Source organism: Babylonia areolata, chromosome 2, assembly GCF_041734735.1.
Source record: "Babylonia areolata isolate BAREFJ2019XMU chromosome 2, ASM4173473v1, whole genome shotgun sequence".
NCBI classification, from domain to species: Eukaryota; Metazoa; Mollusca; class Gastropoda; order Neogastropoda; family Buccinidae; genus Babylonia; species Babylonia areolata.
The window spans coordinates 61,548,816-61,561,315 of record NC_134877.1 but is presented as its reverse complement, the minus strand read 5'-3'; the positions used below and the strand labels follow the sequence as shown (position 1 = coordinate 61,561,315).

General features: G+C 44.8%; 1 protein-coding gene across 1 annotated transcript in view; it reads left to right on the top strand.

The window, feature by feature from the left end:
* The window catches only part of LOC143279542 (polypeptide N-acetylgalactosaminyltransferase 5-like), a 44,790-nt gene that overhangs the window by 3,752 nt on the left and 28,538 nt on the right, over positions 1 to 12,500 (top strand). Inside the window, exon 2 of the mRNA XM_076583611.1 lies at positions 3,437 to 5,136. Coding sequence (XP_076439726.1) covers positions 4,509 to 5,136 — 628 coding nt within the window. The 5' untranslated portion in view covers positions 3,437 to 4,508. The remainder of the gene's footprint in view (positions 1 to 3,436; positions 5,137 to 12,500) is intronic.

Here is a 12,500-nt window from a genome sequence, read left to right as displayed (position 1 = left end):
TATAATTCTTAAGACAATAGGTTTGGGTTTGTTTTGTTTTTGTTTTTATTGTACTTTGATTCTTCTTCTTCTTCTGCTTCTTCTTCTTCTTCTTCTTCTGCTTCTTCTTCTGCTTCTTCTTCTTCTGCTTCTTCTTCTTCTTCTTCTTCTGCTTCTTCTTCTGCTTCTTCTCCTTCTTCTTCTTCTTCTTCTTCTTCTTCTTCTTCGTTCGTGGGCTGCAACTCCCACGTTTACTTGTATGTACACGATCAGACTGTTATATGCATGACCGTTTTTACCCCCACCCCCACCCCCCACCCCCACCACCCCCGTCATGTAGGCAGCCATACTCCGTTTTCAGAGGTGTACTTTGATTGATTTCAAATATTCATTTCATCGTACATTCCACCCTCCGTCTACCCGGCCCTGTTTCCCCCAACACAATTCTCACCCTTTTCTCGTGTCTTTACCTGGAAATGAGTGTGTGGAGGAGGGGGGTAGAGATGTGCAGGGTAATGTGTGTGGTGTGTGTGTGTGTGTGTTGGAGTTCATGTACGTTTATATGTATTTGACTGTGCTTTCATATCTGTGAAACTGTATGCTTGGTGCATATCTGTTATGCATGTGTGGGTGTATGTGTGAATGTGTGTCTTCATGTTTTACATTTATTTGCTTATTCATCATCATTGTTGTCTTATTTATTTTTTTTTTTTTATCATTACTACTACCTTTTTTATATTATAATTATTATTTATTTATTTATTTATTTATGTAAGCTTATCTATTATTTATTCACCTTTTTTTTCTCTCAAGGCCTGACTAAGCGCGTTGGGTTACGCTGCTGGTCAGGCATCTGCTTGGCAGATGTGGTGTAGCGTATATGGATTTGTCCGAACGCAGTGACGCCTCCTTGAGCTACTGAAACTAAGAAACTTTACCTGTTTCCCCCAACACAATCCTCACCCTTTTCTCGTGTCTTTACCTGTTTCCCCCAACACAATCCTCACCCTCCTCTCGTGTCTTTACCTGTTTCCCCCAACACAATTCTCACCCTCCTCTCGTGTCTTTACCTGTTTCCCCCAACACAATCCTCACCCTTTTCTCATGTCTTTACCTGTTTCCCCCAACACAATTCTCACCCTTTTCTCGTGTCTTTACCTGTTTCCCCCAACACAATTCTCACCCTCCTCTCGTGTCTTTACCTGTTTCCCCCAACACAATCCTCACCCTTCTCTCGTGTCTTTACCTGTTTCCCCCAACACAATTCTCACCCTTTTCTCATGTCTTTACCTGTTTCCCCCAACGCAATCCTCACCCTTTTCCCATGTCTTTACCTGTTTCCTCCAATACAATTCTCACCCTTTTCCCATGTCTTTACCTGTTTCCTCCAACACAATCCTCACCCTTTTCTCATGTCTTTACCTGTTTCCCCCAACACAATCCTCACCCTTTTCTCGTGTCTTTACCTGTTTCCCCCAACACAATGCTCACCCTTTTCTCATGTGTTTACCTGTTTCCCCCAACACAATGCTCACCCTTTTCTCATGCCTTTACCTGTTTCCCCCAACACAATTCTCACCCTTTTCTCGTGTCTTTACCTGTTTCCCCCAACACAATTCTCACCCTTTTCTCGTGTCTTTACCTGTTTCCCCCAACACAATTCTCACCCTTTTCTCGTGTCTTTACCTGTTTCCCCCAACACAATCCTCACCCTCCTCTCGTGTCTTTACCTGTTTCCCCCAACACAATCCTCACCCTCTTCTCATGGCTTTACCTGTTTCCCCCAACACAATCCTCACCCTTCTCTCGTGTCTTTACCTGTTTCCCCCAACACAATCCTCACCCTTCTCTCATGTCTTTACCTGTTTCCCCCAACACAATCCTCACCCTTTTCTCATGTGTTTACCTGTTTCCCCCAACACAATTCTCACCCTTTTCTCATGTCTTTACCTGTTTCCCCCAACACAATCCTCACCCTTTTCTCATGTTTTTACCCGTTTCCCCCAACACAATCCTCACCTTTTCTCTCGTGTCTTTAAAACGATAGCATTCAAAGGTGAAGTCCTATACTCCAGGAGGAAGGTGGCAGAATGGTTAAGACGCTCAGCTGTCAATACAGAGAGTCCGTGAGGGTGTGGGTTCGAATCCCGCTCTCGCCCTTTCTCCAAAGTTTGACTGGAAATCAAAACTGAGCGTCTAGTCTTTTGGATGAGACGATAAACCGAGGTCCCGTCTGCAGCACTGCACTTAGCGCACTGAAAAAGAACCTATGGCGACGAGAGTATTGTCCTCTGGCAAAAATATGTAAAACGAAATCCACGCTGATAGGTACATGTATATGTTAGCATGCACTCAAGGCCTGACAAGCGCGTTGGGTTATGCTGCTGTCAGGCATCTGCCTAGCAGATGTGGTGTAGCGTATATGGAGTTGTCCGAACGCAGTGACACCTCCTTGAGAAACTGAAACTGAAACTTCTTCTTCAACAAAACATCTACAATCACCAGTATGTGTGACGGTATATTAAACAAAATTGCCCCTTTTTTGATGACAGGCACAATGTGCGACATTTCCTCCCCCCATCCCACAGCCCCCACCCCCACCCCACGCCCTTCCCCAAATCCCGATGCTATTCCATTCACATAAGTCACACGAGAGGAAATGGGTACGGAAGACAAACACGTCACGAGATAAAGGGAGAGACAACGAGAGCGAACTCACAGCAGAAAGACTGAGATTTTATGCATAGCCTATCATTCTTCCAACCTGTCCTTGCTAATCTACACCCACTAAAAAAAAGAGTACGCAAACATACGAAGAAAAAGATTTAGCAGGGAGACAGACACAAAGCGACAGAAAGTCAGACATACATCAGTACAGAGAGTGACCGAGAGTGAGAGATGCATAATGATCTTGAAAGTGACGGGCGTAATAGCCGAGTGGTTAAAGCCTTGGACATTCAATCTGACGGTCCCGGGTTCGAATCTCGGTAACGGTTTCTGGTGGGTAAAGGGTGGAGATTTTTCCAATCTCCCAGGTCAACATATGTGCAGACCTGCTAGTGCCTGAACCCCCTTCGTGTGTGTATACACAAGCAAATACGCACGATAAGATCTGTAATCCATGTCAGCGTTCGGTGGGTCATGGAAACAAGAATATACCCAGCATGCACACCCCTGAAAACAGAGTATGGCCACCTACATGGCGGGGTAAAAACGATCATACACGTAAAAACCCACGAGTGTACATACGAGTGAACGTGGGAGTTGCAGCCCACTAACGAAGATGATATTGAATGAGAGAGAAAATCGTGGGATAATGTGTTAAAATGAATTCATATAACATCAGCTTACAATGTTACTTAAAAAATGAAAACGTAAAATTAGTTGTTGTTGTTTTTTTAAATGTTGTTGTTGTTGTTGATGATGATGATGTTGGTGTTGGTGTTGGCGTTTCCAGGTGAGGTTTGTGAGACAAAGGCAGACAAGGGAAACAACCTGTCAACTCTTCACCAGCGAGCATTGATCGATTGCAGTCCCCCTCCCTCCCCACCCCCCACCCCCATTTTTGTTATACATATAATTTTTGCTCTTCCCCATTCGTCCAATCCACTGCCCTACTTCGACAAGCAGACGACAGCTTTATACTTTCGTTTCAACAGCCAAGAAGGAAGGAGTTTCAAGCGGCGAGAAAACAAGAAAGGAAGTCGGAGGAGGGAAAGGAAGAAGGGGGTGACAGAGTGGGTGGGAGTGTTTTTGAAAAAAAAGAAGAAGAAGAAGAAAGGTGGGGTGACTGAACTGCTCTTTTTTTCGGCAACTCCGTTTGCTTGCTGACACAGCGTGAGCAAGTGTGGACAACCCAAAAACCCGGCTTGCACTTGTTTGAACTTCTCTTTCTCTCTCTTTCTCTCTCTCTGTTTTCCTGTCACCCGCGAAGGCAAAAAAGGAGAGAGAGAGAGAAAGAAAGAAGAAGAGGAAGAAAGACTGACATGTGACGCCCTCTTTTTAAACTGTCAGCTTGTGCCTCGCTCGTTGTATTGACAGCAGTTGGCCGCGTGACAATGGAGCCAGGTATTCTTGACAGGCAACATGCACTTTCCAGACAGAGACAAGCCGACAGGGAACCTCGCCACAGCTGACGCACGTGTGTGACAGACAAAGCCAGCGCAGACGACAGAAAACGATACGCAGAGAGAGAAAGAGAGAGAGAGGCACGGTGACCTACTGACTGAACAGAGCCGGTACTGAGAAAGTGTTACATTTATCTAAACGCCACAATACTCCGGATATCTCGAAACAATAATACATGGACTGTGAAAAATATGTCATCATCGGAAAACATGCACGGAACTTCAACAACAAGTACTGGAAAGATTAATCAATAATTGCCTGTCAGTTTGAACTGAGTTTGAACGGAGTTCGAACTACCGCTCATTTTGTATTTGAAAAAGAAAAAAAATCGGCAAAATCTTCAGTGTTTTGTGATTGGTGTGTGTGTGTGTTCGTGGAAAGAACTTGCCCCCCAAAAAACGATGTCACGTTTTCTCGGAGGAAGCCGCAGAGGCGGGCGGGGAGTGAGGGACTACGTGGTAAAGGCCCTGCTGGTCGGGATCCCCGTTGCTTGGTTCGTCTTCGCTCTGGAGATGACCATGCTCTCTGTCGACCGGACCACCTCCATCCTCCCCACCTCCCAGTCCCACCCCCACCCCGCCCACCGTTCCGCGCAGGACATCAGAGACGCCGCAGAGGACCGTCCACAGAACCTTGTCCAGCGCGATCTTCAGCCGGATTACGACTCACCGCCAGGCGGAGGGGCAGACGCTCCACATCAGCAAAAAGATCTCCTCCGTGGACGTGGTGGGACCAACGCCCCAGCTCGAGAACCCTGGCGCAACGGTCTCCGTGGACGTGACAGTTTACGAAGAGGAGGAAGGTTCGGAGTCAGGACGACCGCTGAGGTAGCAGGGAAGAATGAGGGGACCAAGAAATCCAAACGGCGTCCTACAGGGCTGAGGGAGGACAGAGCGAGGGGGCACAGGGTGGTAGCTGGAGGTGGTGAGGAAGGTTCGTTGCAAGGTGGTCGTGGTGCTGGTGGTGACGGTGATGTCAGTCATCTGGATGGCGAGGGGAAGCGGGTCAGGTTCGATCCTCCGAAGCAGGGTGAGTAAATGTGTGTGCTTGCGTGTGTGTGTGTGTGTGTGTGTGTGTGTGTGTGTAACGAGTGTGTAACGGGCAGATATGTAGGCTTACAAACTTCAGTACGTGCGCGAGCGGGTGTATGCATGTGTGTCAAAATGAGTGTTCCTTTAATTGCATGTTTGCGCGAACGAGTGGGCGCACATGTACACAATACGTTTACCTATGTGTATACGTGTTAAGTGGGGCACGAGAGCGCACGTTTTGTTGTATGCATGTTCGTGTACTCTGAACGAACATCTTATTTTCCAGTCAGGCTGTTCGGAACAGAAAAAACATAAACATATCAAAGCCGACAAAAAGAACACAGCTGTTACTGAGATGATATTTTACGCGTATAAGATGTCTATTGTAGAATACTGGAAAGGACATATAGGTGGCGTTGTGGCCAAGTAGATAGAGCGTCTAACTAGGAATCAAGGGTCCCCGGTTCGATTCACACTGAGACCGGTATTATTAACCCACTTCCTCTCTACCTGACCCACAGTTATGGTGTAGGTATATATGTCATACAGATGGCTCATGGACAGCATTCACAAAAGACATGTAAAATAACTCAAGGCGTCAAGAAAGTTTTTCCTTGAAATGCTCTAAAAAGAAAAGAAAATTCATTTGATATGGAAACAGATATTCATGGAGGCAAATGACTAAAATGAAAACAAACAGCAACAACACCAACAACAACACCACCAACAACAACAACACCAACAACACCAACACCACCAACAACACCAACACCACCAACAAAGGATGGAAAGGGGGTCGCTGCCTCGCCGTGTCGTGTCACCAACGGGTCGAGTGACTAAAACTGCAAACAGAGAAATATGCCGTGACGAAATGGAATACAGCACGGAAAACACAACTGAATATATAGCAGCACAACCACGATCGAAATAATCAAGTAGAATATAAAATAACGAAATCACAAAGATTCGAAGTATACCAATGTTGTATCCAAGAAATTCATGAATAACCACAGGAAAATGAAAGTGGTTATTTTTCGTATCATACGTTGGCTCTGTTGAAGAAAACTACAGGACTGCAGCTGACATAGTCTTTTTTTTCTAAATTCATTTAATGTTTTGTAAAGACGCCGTCATCTTCTTCTTCTTCTTCTTAAACTCTGTAACGAGTTATTGGAACGCCGCAAAGAACTGTTTTCCAGATTCCTTCAAGTCTGTCGGTCTCTTCAAATGGTTTTCCTGTCCATTCTGCAATGTTGTTCGTCCTTCATTTTTTTTCTGTTTTCATCTCCGTTTCCCTCTGGATTGTTTTGGCAAGGTCGTTGGATCTTATCATGTGGCACTATCAGCACAACCCGCGTACTTTTCTTTTCTTTACCAGTGTCAGTATATTTCCACATGGTCTAATGTGCTGCTTTGTCACATCCTGTGAAGCCTGTGACATAGACATCGCTTCCTGGGAAACTGATGCCCTTGACTCCTCTCGCTGAAGGATCCTGTGCTCTAGTGGCATAAAGACGTTAGAAAACAAGAGAGCGTTGGCCATTAAAGAGAAGCGTGAGCGAAGGAAGCAGGGCTCAACGTCTGGAGACGTTTTCCCTTGCAACACTTGTGGGAAGTGCTTCGCATCCAGAATCGGCCTCTTCTCCCATATATGAGGACACACACCGACAGATAAGCCTGCCTGCTTTCTCATCCGTCGGTCCGACGGGAGATTCCAAGCAAACCAATGTGCTGCTTTATAGTTTGGCTCACGTATTCGTTGGTGATTAGAAAGGTGTGTCCGATGTTTAGTGTCTTGTGATAACGCCTATGGCTTGACTCCTTCTTTCTCAGAAAGAAATGCATCGGATATTGTTGTAAACGAGCAATAGGTGTAATCGTTTTCTTCGTGGAAATGTCTGGAGGACAATAAAGCAAGTCAGTTACTTTGAATTCAGTCTGTTTCATCTCAAAGAAATGTGCGGTTTTTTTCTGAAAATATGTATATATTTGTTATAGTTTTATTCATCCCGCATTTATATGATTATTGTCCCGATGAAATAAAATCGCTTAGGAAAATCAAAGCCTTTTTATAGATTCTTCCGGACTCAAGAGGTGCTTTCTATATCCAGCTTTTGTCTCTGTCAGTTTCTCTCTCAGAACACGTATTTCTGTCCACGTTGTCGACTTTTCTCTTTCTGAAATTTTGTGTTACATTTTGAAAAGAACAAAAACAACATGCAAGTAAAGCAGCATTCTGAAAGAGAATACCCGTCTTCCCCAGCCACGAACCCTCACTCCCACCCCTCCTCCTTCATTTTTGTCAAGACACATCATAAACTAGGAAGAGGACGTTTTACAAATTGGTTTTTGGTCAGACCGTCATAAACAAGCAGTGTTAATTTACTTGGCTGCTTTCTGATGTCTATTATAAAAGCACCGTGTTGAACTTTAAAGATTTTTTTGTTTTTGTTTTTATATATATATTTTCAATTTTGAATTAATTTTCGTCTAATTTGCTAGTTAATTTTAAATCATTGTCCATTTTCTCTCTCCCTCCCTCCACCTCCGCTCACACCTGCCAGATCGACCTTCCAATTTAGTAATGGTGATTTTTTTTTTTTTAATCTATTTATATATTTATTTAGAGAGAGAGAGAGAGTAGAACAGGAAAGAGCAGAACAAAGCATGTCGTGTTTTTGTTTTGTTGTTGTTGTTTTTTTTTTTTTGGGGGGGGGTGTTTGTTTTTTTGTTTTGTTTTGTTTTGTTTTTTGGGTTTTTGTTTTGTTTTGTTTTTTTGTTGTTTTTTTGTTTTTTTTTGTTTTGGTTTTTTTTGGTGGGTTTTTTTTTTTGGGGGGGGGGGTTTGGTTTTTTCCCAGACTGTAGCCTAGTTTGGTCATAAGGAATATCGGATAGGAACAAACAAAAATACAGATAGGACAGTGTATTCTTGACACATGATATGTGTCAAGAAATAATCAGATCTCCTTTCTTTTTTTTTCCAGCCTAAGGAAGAGACTGAAAGCGGTAACGTAAGCCATTTGGCAGAAGAAGAAGAAAAGAAAAAAACCCACCAGCTAGCGTAATTAGACAGGGAAACACACACGGAAGGGAATGGGCAAAAGGAGCGAGAAAAAGCGCACAAAACATCGTCTGAAGAAAAAAAAAACTGTAGGAAAAGGGAACATGGCCTGGGTATAGAATGTTCACAGGCCACGGATTTCTTCTTCTTCTTTCTTTCTTTCTTTCTTTCTTTCTTTCTTTGCTTCTTCCTTTTATTTTCTTTCATTCCCTCCTGTGAGGAGGAATGTGGCAGAATGGTTAAGTCGCTCGGCTGCGAATATAGAGCGTCCGTGAGGGTGTGGGTTCGAATCCCATTCTCGCCCTTTCTCCCAAGTTTGACTGGAAACTCAAACTGAGCGTCTAGTCTTTCGGATGAGACGATAAACCGAGGTCCCCGTGTGCAGCACGCACTTTGGCGCACTGAAAAAGAACCCATGGCAACAAAAGTGTTGTCCTCTGGCAAAATCACGAAAAAGAAATCCGCTCTGATAGGTACACAAATATACAAGCATGCACTCAAGGCCTGACAAGCGCGTTTGGTCTGCCTTGCAGATGTGGTGTAGCATATGTGGATTTGTCCGAACGCAGTGACGCCGCCTTGAGAAACTGAAACTGAAACATACCTTCCTTCATTCATTTTTGTCTTTATTTCATTTCTTTCTTTTTTCTTCTTTTCTTTCTTCCTTCTTTTCCCTCTTTTTATTTTCTCAGTGAAGTTGTAAAAACACCCACAGCATTCAAAGCGGAGGAGGTGGCCAGCTTGTCTTTTGTGTTGAGACGCTGTTGGAAAATTCCCTGGGGAGTGTGTGTGTGTGGGGGGGGGGTCCCTTCCCCTTGTCTAAAGCACCTCACATAGAAACCCAAAGCGCTTGCGGGGTTTTGAACAAGGAGTCTGAATTTCTTTAACTTCCTTTCTTGTTTTACATTCCCACCTTTTGAGACAAGAAATAACCAGGTCTCCTTTTGGTGTGGTTTTGATTAAATGAAACGGAATAAAAGATCTGGAGAAGGATCCGAATGCTTTTCCTTTTCTTTTTCATACATTCTTTCTTTCTTTCTTTCTGTGTGTCTGTCTTTATTTCTTTCTTCCTTTCTTTCTTTCTTTTTTTTCTCAACTGGTCAGACGTAATCGTGTTGTTTGCAATCTGTGAATAGTCGATGTCACAGGATAATGGTTATTTCATGTGTGTAATCCTTAGTTTTAAGGTTAGTAGAAGTTTTATGCAGGATATACTAGTATCTCTCTCGCTCTCTCCCTCTGTCTCTGCCTGTTTGTATGTGTGTGTGTGTGTGTGTGTGTGTGTGTGTGTGTGTGTGTGTGTGTGTGTGTGTGTGTGTGTGTGTGTCCTTTTACTGTCTTTCTGTCCCTCTCTTTCCCTCTAGCTGGGGATTCCCCTGTAATGTGTAGAAAATATTGCCTGTCCAACCACCGAAAATTGAGAACAGTAGGTCCATGGATAACAGACCCATGATCTGGTCGCATTTCAGTGACATGGGTGCTCAACCTAGGTAGCTGGTGCTGAAATACGACATGACGGTGAAAGGGAAATTTTTCAGACCACTGCTCGCTTCATGGCCTGAATTAACCTGACTATTGGAATAAAGGGAAAGCCCGTGCTCTGAGAATATAACAAAAACAGCACACTGATGGGGTGTACCATACAGCACAACACAACACTATCTGCCCGTTAGAAACAGACCATTAGTAATAATAATAATAATAATAATAATAATAATAATGGACATTTGTTGAGCGCTTTCCTCCCTTAAAGAGAGCTCAAAGCGCTTTAAGATAGACATCAAACACACACACGCAATAACGCACAGAAGAAAGAAAAAGATAAATAATGATTTAGCGCACAATAATATAAAACAGATTCAGAGACTACACGTATTACATAATTACACACACACACACACACACACACACACACACACACACACACACACACACACACACACACACACACGCACGCACGCACGCACACACACACACACACACACACACACACACACACACCATTCAGGCGAGGTCTAACGATGCGTGACAGGTATTCGGTTGGGAAACACGACACCAAAGAAAAACCACCAGGTCAGGCTGTGGAAATAAACAGGCTTTTTTGTGTAATGTATCGAAACCCCTCAAGACTGAATACTCCGTTTCAGTGAGGACTATGATTTTAGGACAAGACGGCACGGCGTGATGTGTTTACAGAAGGGTGTCTGAGACTGTGTTTGTGAATGTGCCATTGTGTGTGTGTGTGTGTGTGTGTGTGTGTGTGTGTGTGTGTGTGTGTGTGTGTGTGTGTGTGTGTGTGTTTCTCTCTGTCTCTGTCTGTCTGTCTGTCTCTCTCTCTCACTCTCACTCTCTCTCTCTCTCTCTCTCTCTCTCTCTCTCGTTGTGTGTGTGTGTGTTTCTCTGTCTCTGTCTCTCTCTCTGTCTCTGTTTGTCTGTCTCTCTGTCTCTCTCTCTCTCTCTCTCTCTCTCTCTCTGCCTGTCTGTTTCTCTGTCTCTCTCTGTCTCTGTCTCTGTCTGTCTGTCTTTCTGTTTGTCTCTCTGTTTCTGTCTCTGTCTGTCTGTCTCTCTCTCTTTGTGTGTGTGTGTGTGTGTGTGTGTGTGTGTGTGTGTGTGACAGAGACAGAGGCAGAGGCAGAGAGACAAATTTAAAGAGAAACTACGCGTGCCTATAACTGTTTGAAGTAGAAGGGAAGGAGACCGAACAGCTTCGTGGGTCGTATGCGTTCGTCTACCGATAAATGAAAGAAAATGAATGCAAGGAGGAAGCCCTTCGGACTGTTGATAATGAGTATTTACAGCCTCCAGGCTTCACACCGCGTGTGAAGCTCGACTTGTTGATGTCCTGTTTCAGCAAAGCCACCAACCAAAATAGGAGACAGAGAGAAAGAGGACGTGATTTAGAAGATGGTAGTAAAGAGGGTAATAGCTGGATGGGGTGAAGGGAGAAAGAAAGGGGAGGAGGGAGGGAGGGAGAGAGAAAGAAGAAGGTGGGAGGGTGAGATGGAATGTGGACGAGGGAGGGAGGGAGGGAGAGAGAGAAAGAGGAGGAGGGAGGGAGGAAGAGAAAGCGGAGGAGGAGGGAGGGAGAGAGAGAGAGAAAGAGGAGGAGCGAGGGGGAGAGGGAAAGAGGAAGGAGGGAGGGAGAGAGGGAAAGAGGAGGAGAGAGGGGGAGAGGAGGAGGGAGAGAGAAAGAGAAGGTGGGAGGGAGAGAGAGAAAGAGGAGGTGAGAGGGAGAGAGAGAGAGAGGAAGGTGGGAGGGAGAGAGGGAAAGAGGAGGAGAGAGGTAAAGAGGAGGAGGGAGAGAGAAAGAGGAGGAGGGAGAGAGGAAAAGAGGAGGTGGGAGAGAGGAAAAGAGGAGGAGGGAGGGAGAGAGGGAAAGACGAGGTGGGAGGGAGAGAGGGAAAGAGGAGGGAGGGAGAGAGAGAGGGAAAGACGAGGTGGGAGGGAGAGAGGGAAAGAGGAGGGAGGGAGAGAGAGAGGGAAAGACGAGGTGGGAGGGAGAGAGGGAAAGACGAGGTGGGAGGGAGAGAGGGAAAGAGGAGGGAGGGAGAGAGAGAGGGAAAGACGAGGTGGGAGGGAGAGAGGGAAAGAGGAGGTGGGAGGGAGAGAGGGAAAGAGGAGGTGGGAGAGAGAGAGGGAAAGACGAGGTGGGAGGGAGAGAGGGAAAGAGGAGGAGGGAGGGAGAGAGAGAAAAAGAGGACATTGGAGGGAGAGAGGGAAAGAGGAGGTGGGAGGGAGAGAGGGAAAGAGGAGGTGGGAGGGAGAGAGAGAAAAAGAGGACATTGGAGGGAGAGAGGGAAAGAGGAGGTGGGAGGGAGAGAGGAAGATGGGAGGGCGAGATGGAATGTGGACGAGGGGGGGAGGGAGAGAGGGAGAGAGAGAGAATAAAAAGTGCATAAAGTATTGGTTAAAACTTATTAAATTACCGCCGACAAGACTGTGTAAGCAGGCTCATGATATGTTAATACAGCAGCATGAAGAAGGAAAGAAAAACTGGATAGACAATGTAAAATATGTTTTAGTCAAAAATGGGTTTGGGATTGTATGGATTAGCCAAGGAGTAGGGAGTGATGTCGCATTTATTTCGGAATTTAAGGATCGTCTTATCAACATATACAAGCAAAACTGGCATTCAGACATGGAAGAAAATGCAAGATATAATTGGTATTTTTCGTTTAAAAATATTTTCCAGTCGGAAAAATACATTTCTATAATTACAAATAAATGGCAACGGTGTCTCCTTTCTCGATTTCGATCCAGGACCTTAGGGCTTAATGCAAATAGAGTATGGTATATTCAAA